Source organism: Vitis vinifera, chromosome 14 (genome assembly GCF_030704535.1).
Source record: "Vitis vinifera cultivar Pinot Noir 40024 chromosome 14, ASM3070453v1".
NCBI lineage: Eukaryota > Viridiplantae > Streptophyta > Magnoliopsida > Vitales > Vitaceae > Vitis > Vitis vinifera.
The window spans coordinates 25,197,362-25,210,174 of NC_081818.1; the positions used below are offsets into that span (position 1 = coordinate 25,197,362).

A 12,813-nucleotide genomic window follows, 5' to 3' on the forward strand; every position below is an offset into this window, starting at 1 on the left:
CAATTTTACATTTTAGCATAAGATCAACATATCATATATAGAAGATATATAAAACAAATGGTTATTTGATTAAAAAGGCGTTTCAAAACCTAATTTTTGAAATTTAACTTTCCACCTTTTTTTTGGCATCATTTGGACAAAAATGCTCTCATTATTTATTTATTTATTTATTTTTGTAAAAATAACATTTTCTTTTAAAACTTATATGTAAATACTTGAAATAGAAAATGACATTATGTAAAAAATGAGTTACTTTTCCAAAAAAAAAAAAAACATGGGAAGAGTTAGATTTCCAATTTGGGGATTATTTTATCCATTTTTAACTAAATATTTCTAAAAAAAAAGTAGATAATATATGTCATCATTTATCTTATTTTGGTTGAATATAAGATATGATAGATGATGAGATAATTTATTTTATCCTATCACCAAATAAATATAGGATATGATATTATATGATGTTTCTTATCATATCCCATATTATATATCATTAATAAAAAATAATTGAAGTATTTTGGAAAAATATCTTTTAATTATTTAAAGTTATTTTTATTTATTTTATAATGATTATTGTAAAAAATAACTATATAATTAGGAAGAATGATTAAAAAGAAAATATTATATATAAAATTATTTTTAAAACACATTTAAAAATATAAAAAATTAGGTTAAAGGATATTTTGAATAACTCATTAGGCTAATCAGTAGTCAAGAATTATTTTTTTGAAATATTTTTGAAAATACTTCCAAACATATGGGTAGTGTTTGTTTGGCAATTATTTTTAAGAATAAAATTATTTTTTGATTTTCATAGCACAAAAATTTGTTTAGAACGAAAAATGTTTTTAATATTTTTAAAAATAATTTATATATATAATTTTTTATTTCAATCATTTTACATGTTTGTATAACTATTTCTTAAGACAGTAAAAAAAACGTAAATAAATAAAAATGATAGAAAGTAATTAAAAATGTTTTATGAAAATATTCTATTTTATTATTATCAAATATGACATTTATTTTTATTTTTTATTTTTATTTTTGTAGTTTTTTGTTCTTGACTGTTCCAAAAAGCAAGATGCGTTTAGCATTTTTCATGTGTGTCGTTTTTATGTACATTGTAATAGTAGGAATATTTTAAGACTTCCATTTTTGTTTTGAAAAATAGCTTGAGTTTTGCAGTGGTGTGTGTGTCAGTGGTGAGTCGGTGAGCAGAATGATTTCAAAGCCACATTCATGACTTGTAATTTGTCAGTACGTTATTGGGAGATGCGAGGGAGTATATGCCATTTGTCTCTGGAATGCCATCTCCCTCTCACCGACTCACCCACGTCATATCTCTCTCCTCCTCCGCTGCACTCTCATCGCCACCCAATCACAACCCACTCCGCAACCTTGTTTTACATGACGTGGCGCAAAGTGGTTGGTTGTTGGAAGTTGGGGGAGAAGCAGGCGATGACAGGGAAGCAGATCCCCAGAGTTAGAGGGCCTTTACTGACAAATTAACAAATGTTGTCCACTGTTCACTGATAAGATTCGACCTCCAAATCTCTCTTTTATTTTATTTTATCTTTTGAAAATTATCGGTTTTGAATTTTAATTTTATCTGTCCATCCGACCGACCGGAAAGGAAACTAAAAGAAAACCGAAAGGAGGGGATGGGCTTTAACCCAAAAACCCACCCACACCAACATCCCTAGAGTGATCGCGCTAGGGTTTCTGTTTCTCTGTTCTTCTTCCTTCCCATGGTCAAGTTTACTGGTTTTACACGGTTGTTTCTGGATTGATCTATTGTTATTGTTTAAGGTGTGTTCTTATCCTCCGTTTTTTTTTTTTTTTTGGGAAAAAATTGCAATCAAGAGACAGTTTTCGGTTGTTGTTGCGATTTCCGAGGGTTTCGTCTGTGATTTCTGAATTGATTTGGTGGCTGGGTAGGCGAGGGAAAGAAAGGGAAAAGAGAAGGAAACAAAATTTTTGAATTTCTTATGGTTGGAGTTGTTTTCTGATTTTGGAGGTGTTTGGTTTTGTTAGGGTTCTATTGAGGGCGGGTTTTGGAACGTGGTGTTGTTTTTGTTTTCTCGGGAAACAAATAGGGGCTTAATTTGTTCGAATTTTTTAGTGCAGGTGTGGGCGCATACTTGGTGGCGGATTGGAGGAGAATTTGTGAGGACGGGATTGTGGAAACGGTGCCGCTGGGAAAGCTCAGATGCCGGAGGAGGACTTAGTTGAGCTGAAGTTTCGGCTTTATGATGGATCGGATATTGGGCCATTCCGATACTCCCCTACCTCTACGGTTGCCATGCTCAAGGAGAGAATTGTTACCGAGTGGCCAAAAGGTTAGATGTTTCTATTCAGTGTTTTTTGTTCTCTGAATATGTTCTTGGGCTTTTAGCTTCAATCCTAGTTGTTTATTTTTCTCTATTGCTTGTACCATGATTAGTTGATATAGTGCTTCGTAGTATTTGTTGAATTGTGGGGAACTCTTGTTTGGAGAAACTTGAGTTAGTTGTTTGTTTAGGTGTGTTTGGGCATGCCATTTAAAAAGTGGGTAGTATTTTTTATCGAGTTCAAAATATCTTGATGATCAAGCCTAAAAGCCTAATGTGGTGATGGTATGTGATTTGAGAATAGCCTTATCTTTTTTTGTTTGGTACCACAAATTTTCAGGTAATCTAGTCCTCTTGGTCTAGATTGCTCATTTTAAGTGTTGTTTCAAGATGCTAAATCTAGCTGTGCAGGAATTGGCACCAATTTTATAATTAGAAAATCATGTATAACAACTTTTGTTGTGAGGATTTAAGTAAAAAGGCGGCTATACTACCATCAAAAGATAATTTACATCCGAAGGAGATATGAGGAGACAATTTCATTGCCTCATGTGTCTACTACTCATGTGATGGATGTTCCTCTGGATCAATGTGTGCTTTTAGGTTTACTACTTTTGGACCTACTGTTATTGGCTTCTTGTGTAGCAAACCTCTCAGGCTATTATGTGCGAATGCACAGGTTCAAATCTAGTGACTGGCTACTTTGTACAGAAGTCCCAGAGGCTGGGGGAACAGCACTGGGCAATGGCCTTATTGTCTGTAACCACCAGTTTTATCTGAGATATTATCTTTCCTCACAGCGGCTATGGTCATATACTCTTCATTTACCCCTTTAACTAAGTTGTGATAAAAAAATAATCATTACCAACCACCAGTCAGATAGTGATTATAGTGACTTGTTCATTGTGTTGCTTGTTAAGGTAGTTGTGGTCAAGGTTCAAAACCTTGGTCAAGTCCAGTCGATCAAGTCATATCTGCCTTGTCTAAGTCTGATATGGTACCAATAACCGAGTTCCATATTTTGTTGAATTGCTAGGCAAATCGGCATACTAAGAGATGACTTTATAGTTTTGAGACAATTCACAAATTTAAGAGGTTGTAGAGACTAGTTTTGAAGGCGGTGATGGCAGTTATGCATTTTTATCTCAAGCATGGTGATGCCCATTTGGGGATTTGCACTAAGAAGGAGAGAGAAGCAATGGAGAGGAGAAGAACGAGTATGAAACTGGAGAAGATTGGAAGGAGAGAGAGGAGTGGCATACCTTTGGGATCTTCTTTGCTACTGCTACTTTATCCATGGCATCTCATGAAGGGGGAAATGGGTATTCATTATGGTAATGGTTAATTGCTATTTGAAGGGGTCTCTGAGCTTAAATGGGCAAATGGAAAGCCATGGGACTTTGGGTCATTGGTTATTTGGGTTCAATTGGCAATGGGTATGGGTATTGTATAGAAATTTGGATATCCATGGAAATTTGTATTTTCATGGATATTTGGGTTTTTTATGAAATAAATAAACTATGGATATTAGTATAAAAAATAAAATAAAATTAGATATTGGTATAAAAAATTGGGTAGTGGAATAATATAAGAATTTAACAATTACTTAATAGCAATGTTAAATCAAATGTTATAATTATTTTTAAAAATTATAATTAATTAAATTTAGTATAGATCGATTAAATAAAAAAAATAATTCTAAATATTATTATAATGCAAATGCCTACTTTATATTTAAATAATATTACACAAGTAAATGTTTATTATATTATTTTTTTAGTGTAACTAATTGTATTTCTTTGTTTTTGATCATTTTCATAATTATTTTAGAATTTTTTGATTTTTAAATTAGTCTATTTTTCATATCATTTGATATTGATCCAAGATTCCAAGATTGATGTGCCATAGGATCTCTTAAGTTAATTACTGATACCACAACTTTGAACCATGGTTGTGGTCCACCATTCTTATGTCTTACAAAAGGTTGCAAACATGGATCATTTTAGAACTTTAATATGAGACTAACAACTCAGTCCTGGCATCCATTGGATGCATGATTAAGTTAGGTTATTAACCATATTATGGAACCTGCCTCTGTTACACAGATGAGAGCAATTTATTTCAGCCTCAATTAAGATTTGGTTTAGGGTGATTGAAATTGTAGTGGCTGTTCATCTCTTTTGCTCTGGACAAACACCCTGTGGCTGGATTTATTGGTCCTTTTTTGGTCAACTTTATCAAGTGTGATATCCTCAATTGCTATCGCCTCTTTGGTTCTCCTAAAAATATAAAGTTTCATGTACTCTTTATTCTGTTAGGTCATGCATCCATTAACCTAAAGGTAGGGAAGAGAACAGCTAAGTTATGCTTAATGAATGCTTGAGGTTGGTTGCATAACCTTTTGTTCAAAACTTGGTGTATACAGGGGATTGAAAAAACTGCCTGGTGGTATTTTAGTCTCTTTTGCCCAAAAGATTTGCTGATGCTGAACAGCAAGGAGCCACCATCAAATATTACGATCCAAACCTATAACATACGAATGTTGCAGCAAACTATGATTTGTCATTAAATTGATCACTAGGCTGTGCTTATTCTCCTTTAAGCTGGTTGCTTCATATTTATTAAAAATGAAACCACATTCCAATAATTGAATACCCTTCCTCTTCCATAGGCTGAAAACCGGGCAACATGACTAATGAGTGTCTTGATTCTACTTGGTCAAATTAAATGTTCCTTATCTTCCATGATTTGGGATGAATAGTGTTCCATGATGCCATTACTATCTTGTCTTGCACAATTATCCATGTTTCATGTAACATGCCTTTCTTGGTTTGTAATGCCCCCATGTATGTTGACACATCTCATCAGTTGCAGAGACTATGATCAAATCATCGTTTATTGGCTATTGCATACTCCTTTATCTTTGACTCCATATCTCTTTGCAATATTGCAATACAACTAAGTGCCTTTGATGCCCAAGGAATGAGGATGCTTGACCATAGTGGATGTAGATGGGGTTCTACTATATTTCCAATTGAAGGTGACATCATGTACACAATATCTTAATACTAATATGCTCACTTGTGTTAAGAGTAATGAGATTTGGAGTGTGATTGGTGATGGATGGTGGTTATGAAATTAGTTTGAGATCATCTTGCATCTAGATCTAGATCTATACTTTGCTTGAGGTGGAGAGAATAAGGGATGGAGTTTGTTTCATTGAAAAATCAATGACATTATGAATGGCAAGAATTTTAGGCTCAATATGCTTGCTTTGACTCTATTGACAACATTTGTGGTGTTAGAATCTTAAGACATGGGGATTTGGCTAAAAAGGGTCTCAATTATCATATACTTATCAAAAAAAAAAAAAAAAAAATTATAAGTGTGGGCACTTAGATACAACATTAATTATATATATATATATATATATATATATATATTTATTTATAAATTTTTAATATATTAATTTTGATATTTATTTTAAATTTTATATGTTATTAATTATTATATATTTTTAATTTTAGTTGAATGTTAAACATTATTGAAAATTTTCCTTAAATGTAAATGTGAAACATATTTATAATAAATCTATTATTTTAATTGGATGTTGAGATAAGTTTTAGGAAATTAAATGGGAACATATTTATTATTTATGATAATTATTTAGAACTTTTAAGAAAATATATAATTTATTTCATGTGAACCCTTATTAGTGAAAAACTTTCAAAATTTATATTTTTAATTATTTAAATTGAAGCTAATTTATTTTTGAATTTTATACTATTTAAGTTTTATTATTTTAATATTGATATAGTTCAGCTTAGTAAATGTATTTTTTAAACCTTGTTATTCAAGTTGATAAAATTATTTTGAATTTAATATTTTTTTTCAAAAGAAAATAGATAATTGTTAATATCTATTATAATTTCTTTTTATGAGATAATAGATAATTATTATTATTATTATTATTCATTATTGTTTACAAAGAAATTAAGAAAAAAAATGAGAAACATATAAGAGTTAAATAACTTATATTGGCATTATTGAAAAAACAATTTAAAGAAAGAGATATATTCATTTTTTTTATTTTTTATTTTTTATTTTTGTGGATAGGCAATGCAATTCAAGCAAGCATGTTGGACATGGATCTCACACCCACACCCATGTCGTATCATGTTGACATGGGTATTTTGATTGAAATTGAAGTATCAGTGTATCATAGGTTTCCCATATGGCCTTGGTTTATCTCAGCAAGAGGGACGATCCTTCCACCATCACATGCTTTAAAACTGGTTTGTGGGTCTCAATTTGGTGGGTAGGTGTAAAGCACACAAAGACATGATTAACTTGCATTGTACCTATTGCTGTTATTGGGGGTTGAGGGAAGGGGAAGGGGAGATGTGTTGTTACTAGAAGGTTGGAGCTTCCATGTTGTCATGACAATTAATGTGAGGCATACCTTTAGGAGCATCACAAAAAGGCTCATTTTCTTGCCAAAAAGATAAACTGGGAAAAAAGACTCTTTCCTAGATCCTCTTTAACTTGAAATAGCCCCTTCTGAGTCAGGACTGTTGCTACTCTCTTAAATCCTCTCTCCTCTCAAAACTTGGCCATCTTATTGTCCCTTGTGGTTCACCTTGCCCAACTAAAAATCCTACTTTAAATATTACACTGCATTTTTTTTTATTTGTAATTTTTGAAGGGTATTTCATAGCTAGTGCTGTTGCCTTTTCACTGTTTTCTCATTTTATATGGTATGCATTGAGATTGTGTGATTACCCCATTGTCTTGTAGTCATCTAGTGATGGTTGCCATTTTGGTTTAGTCCTTCTGTGATGAAATCCATTTAGTACTATTGACAAATTGTTGACTAATTCATATATGCACCTGATGTTTGCCAAAATACATACTCTCTGCTTTTAACATATTTTTTTTTATAGGTAAACAATGATTATATATTAAAAGGAAATGTCAAAACAGCGTCCCAAAGTATATAGGAAGTATACAGTGGTCCCCAAAAGGCTCAACCAAATGGAGGAGGGAGAGGACAAAAAACAGTACCTACCTTCACTCAGAACCTAGCCAATTGATAAAGCTAAAAAGAGAAGTAGGGCCCAGATCTACAGACAACTTAGACCAAAACCACAAATTACAAACAAAAGAGTTTTTCATCCTTTGGACCAAAAACTCAACATATCAAAAGCAAACATGCTCCTTTCTTTCCAAACAGTCCAAAAGATACATAATGGGGTAACCTTCTAGGACTTTTTGCGAACTTTACCCATAAAGAACCCATGCCATCCAAGGAGTATCTCTTTAACCGAAGAGAAAAGAACCCAAGACACTGCAAAGAGAGTAAAAAGTTGTTGCCAAAGAATCCTTGTTTTTGCACAATGGAGAAAAAAAATGTAATTGACGGCTTCTGCTTTAGAGTGGTAAAGAAAACATCTATTTGCCAAATAAAACCCTCATTTGGACTTGATCCAAAGTTAAAGCTTCCCCAATGTCGCCTCCCAAGCAAAAAAAAAAAAGCCATCTTAGGTGGGACACAAGGACCCCAAATGATGCTCCATGGGAACAATAAAGGGTCACTAGGCTCCAAGACGGAATAGAGGAATTTGACTGAAAACTTTCCTCTCTTCTAAACCGTTACACCCTTTTTGACCGAATCACCCTATTTTCCTCATCCCTATACACCCTTTTTGCTTGAAGTTTCAGTAGAAAGCGCTCCACACTTTCCACCTTCCAATTATTAAACGACCTAGAGAAGCAAGGAACCCATCCATCCCCTTCGACTGCTCTCAGCTTTGAACATATAACTTGAAAGATCTAGATCTAAAACCTGAACCGGTAAATGAAAGATTTATAACAGGTGGCTAGGACAATTTAAGTTTCCCTTTTAGTTAACTGCACTGATTGGCGGTTGCATTAATCATAATTTTGGAATTAACAGTTAAAGGAATGCCATGACACTTTTTCTTCATTTGTGGCCACATACCTTGAAAGTTGTCTTTATCACCATGTGGAGCATGTGGATGACATAACTAGAAGGATATTTGGATGACCTTCATTTTATGTGCAATAGACCTCTCTATAGTTGATGATTGTCAAGTTTCATTTGAACTAGCTTAATTGTTAACTCATAAAACTTATCATCTATTGCTTTTCTTTTTCTTTCTTTCTTTTTTTCTTTTTGTATTGTGTCATGTATCCTATTTTTTTTTTACATAATGAAAACTAGATAGAAAAATATGTGTGTGTATTGAAAACATGAAGTATAGAGTAATATATAATCAATTTCATGAAAAATAGTAGGATTTGACAAAATATGAGTTTAATGCATAGGTTCATCACAAAATTCACAAAAATATACATGTAGAATTTTTAGCTTTTTCTTGGATCCAAATTCCAACTCAGCATTTATATTCATATGTGCAGTTGATGTGTTTTTTTTTGGTTTCATCTCCGAAGTTCTAACTTTGTATATTTGTTACCATTCTTTTCCACCTAAAAATAAGATCAAAAAAGAAAAACTAATAAATTAAGTAAAAAAATTTATTCATCAATTACCATCATTTTCAATGTCAACATTCAAATCATTCACTTGACAATTTTCCAAGGCTTATTACAAGAATAAATTTACTTAATTTTGGACATTTCATGTGTGCCTTTACAAAAACAAGGTAGCTTTTTCATGTACAATTGTTTTCTCTCTTTCCCTTCTATGACTAATTTGTAACCTAAGTACATTTTAAACAATTAATGTAATAATTCTCTTAAGGAAAAAAGTTTTGAATTGGATTTTTCTTAGAAAGTATGAAAAATAGTTGAAGGTATGTATCAATATATCGTTGTGTTGCATATTGTATTGTATATTGTACATGTGTTATAGGATATGTTTAAGATAAGAAATAAACTGATGATATGTATCGATTTCCATAAAAATTGCATTGTATTGTTGTATTGTATTGTGTATCTTAAGTTTTTAACAATTATATGAACTGGTGGTTGTTATTAATTAAACTCTTTTATCAGTAAATCTCTGGTCAAAAAAAAAAAAAAAAGGTGAAGTTGAGAAATTTTCATGTAATCTGTGTCGAGGGAGGGTATGATCTTAATAATGGTGAAAGTTGATGTTTCCTGAGTTGAAATATCTAGAAGGCCTTGAAAATGGAGGCATTCAACAGGAAGTAACCAGTTCTTTGAAAACCCAGATAGACCTAGGTTCTTAAATCTTTAGAACTACATTTATGGTGATAGACTTGCTTAATCCTAAATGTGGTAAAGTATTTATGTCATATCTAGATCTACTTTATTTAGATTTTAGTTTATCTAATGTTTATATTAACATTTATAAATTTTTATTGGGCATTTTCTTTACTTTCAAGATTTTATATATTTTATTTATATCATGGGATATCTGGTTAGTTTAGTGAGTTGACCTGTCCCTCAAATGAAGCAGCCAGGCTGCTGGTTTGATGAATGCATAGGGGTTTAAAACAATACTGTACTTGGTGGCTTCAACTTAGCTGAGGTGTTTATATTGCCTATCACAGCTAAGCCACCAATTGTGTACCCTATATCCTTGATGGGCTGTATTAGTCTAACAATGACTGGTGACAAGTTGGGGTATTCTGACAACATAGGAATAGACAGTTAGAAGGTCATTTGGATATCTTTTGTGGGGATGACTGGATGTGAATCTATAAGTTTTCTATTTGATTCTGCAGCACTCGAAAAAGTTTAGTCAGGGGCATTGAGATTATATAATGGTACAAATTATGCTTTCTTTTAGATTTTAATCATTTGGGTCATAATATAGTTATAATAGTTAACCAATATCAGCATTCATGTTAGATTTTTATTCTTCACTTTTAGAAAGGAGGCAAAAAGGTGCATTTGTTTTACATTTTTTTTACTACTTCATTTCTGGAATTCTAATCTTCACTACTTGTAATATTCTTCTGACATTTGGTTTAAACATTCTGGTTTGTATCAGAAAAAAAAATTGCACCTAAAGCAGCAAATGATGTCAAACTGATAAGTGCGGGTAAAATTTTGGAAAACAACAAGACAGTTGGCCAGTGTAGGGTACCATTTGGTGAGCTTCCGAGAGGGGTTATCACCATGCATGTTGTTGTGCAGCCATCTTTAGCGAAAGCAAAAACAGGTAGTTTCCATTTAGTCTTAAAAGTTAATACATTGTATGCCTTCCTGGATACTAGCTTTTTGTTGAGGACTTGATTTCTCTATGTGCTTTCTGCTGTTTGGATGGAATTCCTTTTTACTGAGAGTTGGACTGCTAAATAAATTTCCAACTGAAGACTGGTTTCATTTTCAAGTAGTAAAGGCCTTTTTCCCCCTTTCCATGTAAAACTTTTTCTGCTGCCTTGTTAATCCCAAAGCCTCATGCACTGTCTGAAATCATGCAACTTAGTTTTTCTGTCTAAAGAAACTAAAGAAACGACCGACTATCAAAAGGCTGATCAGAGAGAGTTTTTAACTGATTTGTGGTTCAAGATGCACCAATTATTTCTTTTTCTTTTGGATGCTGGAAAGGTTAATTTAAGTAGCTAGCTGAATTCTCCACCTTCGACAATATTCAATTCCCATATTCACTTTTGATCCCTTTAATGGTCATTACTAAATGGGATTGGCCCTCCATGATTTGGGGGGCTGAAAGTTTTGTTAATAATTTTCAGTTGTTAATTTCTGCAAATCTTATTTCTTTTCATATCCAAACTTGTTGATTTTCCTCTATTCAGTTGCAACTTTGTAATTACTTTGAGTCAAGTCCTCCAATTAACCCAACAATGTTACATTCAAGCACTTATAAAAACCTAAGCATATTTTATTATTGAATATAACATATACATGGCCAATTGGTTTTTCTTAGCTAATAATGCTGGTTTGCTTCACTGAATAGCATTAAAAGTTATGGCTGACTAGTTTGCTGAGTTCATATGTTCTTTTTGCCTTCCATTTTTTCATGGCATGTAAAATGAGCATTTATTTTTTGTACAAACCAAACAGAGAATAAATTTTTAGGATTTTCAAGAAATTCCATGATGGTAATTTTTGTTACTTTGATCATAAGTTCACTTCCTGGCATCGTCTTTAGTGGCATAACTGTGTACAGAGCAAGGATGTATGCTTTACCAACATGTGAGCTCCTTCACTTATGAAAGTTTTGTATGATTCAATGGTTAAATGCAAGTCACAGCTTGTGATAAGATTGACACTTTTCATTTTAATTCATTTATTTTTTCAATATAGTTGCTGAAAGTTACGTTATTTGTTTGTCTGAGCAGAAAAGAAGGTCGATGAGGCCCCAAAGAAAAATGTTTGTTCATGTTCCATATTGTAAGAGAGTTAAAATTTGATTCAGATTTCAGCTCTGTGGGGTTCCTGGGAACTCCTGGGCCATGGAACTCAAATAGCTGGAAAGACAATAATCTGTAAAACTGTGCCATCCCTCATTGTTACATGTTTGTTGGAGGGCATTCCTGTGTAACAGTGCATGTTGGTGATGATGTATTTGCATTTTATAAAATTGGTGTTTGATGTATTTCTGTAGGTGTAGTTTGTCCTTTACTTCCAAAGCTTTTGTGGGATTGAAACCTCTACGATAAGTTTCTATCAGCATGATCCCACAGTATATTGTAGCATGGGGATATGCCGTAAAGCATTCTGAACCCATTCTTTGTATGGCTTGATTAAATTGTATTCGTGTGTATCCTATAGTTGTGATGAAGGCTAGTCTTGACTGGAATTGCCACCCTTTTCTGGAATATTCAATGAAAGTTCAATTTCATGCTGGCGTCTCATTTTCTCTCTCTTACCTATTTCTCCTCTGATGAAATAAAAGACTTTTCCAGAATGAAATGCGTGAAAGTTTGCTTGCCCATGTATCATTTAGAGAGCTTATAATATTAGACTCTGTCAACTCCTAATTTGGGTTCAAAATGGTCTTCTTTCTAATGTTTCATCTTTTAAATATAATAGAAAATTGTTTGGAATAGTATTTTGAAAGTAAGATACCGTTACTTGTAACTGTGGCTTCTAAATTTGTATTGAAGGGGTTTTTTTTTAGTTGGAACTTTGACTGGGAAATGAGTCTGATATCATCAGCCACCCAGTCCCTTTGTGTATTTATGTTTTATATGTATCACAGGTTCAATGTCCAGCAGGTCCAGTACTTGCGATCTATGGAGAAGCTGAGAGTGGGATTTGAATGAAAAGAGAAATGTCTTTTATTTGACTGGCTGGAAAATATGAAAAATTGATGAAAATTTTGTCCTAATATATGAGCCATAGAAGGTTTAAAATTACACTGTAAAGCTTTCCTTGATACCACCATGAAAAGACAGCTAACACGTCCAGGCTCTTACTGAAAGAAATTTTTACGGTATCATGTTGTGGAATGTGCTTACGCTTGGTGCTGGTTGATGGGTTTTTCTTTTAGATATCATTTTAAATAAAT

At 32.7% G+C, this 12,813-nt stretch overlaps 1 protein-coding gene across 3 annotated transcripts; it reads left to right on the plus strand.

Annotated features, from left to right (window-relative positions):
• Nucleotides 1-1,144: 1,144 nt before the first annotated feature.
• LOC100259999 (membrane-anchored ubiquitin-fold protein 4) lies at nt 1,145-12,157 on the plus strand. Of its 3 annotated transcripts, none has more exons than XM_010662423.3 (4): nt 1,145-1,806; nt 2,120-2,336; nt 10,330-10,500; nt 11,642-12,157. In XM_010662423.3, exons 2-4 carry the CDS (start codon nt 2,207-2,209, stop codon nt 11,695-11,697), a joined length of 357 nt encoding a protein of 118 aa, XP_010660725.1. In that variant the 5' UTR covers nt 1,145-1,806; nt 2,120-2,206; the 3' UTR covers nt 11,698-12,157. The 3 variants fall into 3 exon arrangements, with proteins under 3 accessions (XP_010660725.1, XP_002272710.1, XP_059598687.1); XM_002272674.5 differs by having other exon boundaries at nt 2,125-2,336; XM_059742704.1 differs by having other exon boundaries at nt 1,194-1,511.
• Nucleotides 12,158-12,813: the final 656 nt, after the last annotated feature.

What these genes read in the sequence shown, in the direction of transcription:
- LOC100259999 (XM_010662423.3), top strand. Translation starts at nt 2,207, where the DNA reads ATGCCGGAGGAGGACTTAGTTGAGCTGAAGTTTCGGCTTTATGATGGA. An exon ending in TGTTACCGAGTGGCCAAAAG is followed by an intron (nt 2,337 to 10,329) that starts GTTAGATGTTTC and finishes GGTTTGTATCAG; the next exon opens with AAAAAAAAATTGCACCTAAA. An exon ending in TTTAGCGAAAGCAAAAACAG is followed by an intron (nt 10,501 to 11,641) that starts GTAGTTTCCATT and finishes TTGTCTGAGCAG; the next exon opens with AAAAGAAGGTCGATGAGGCC.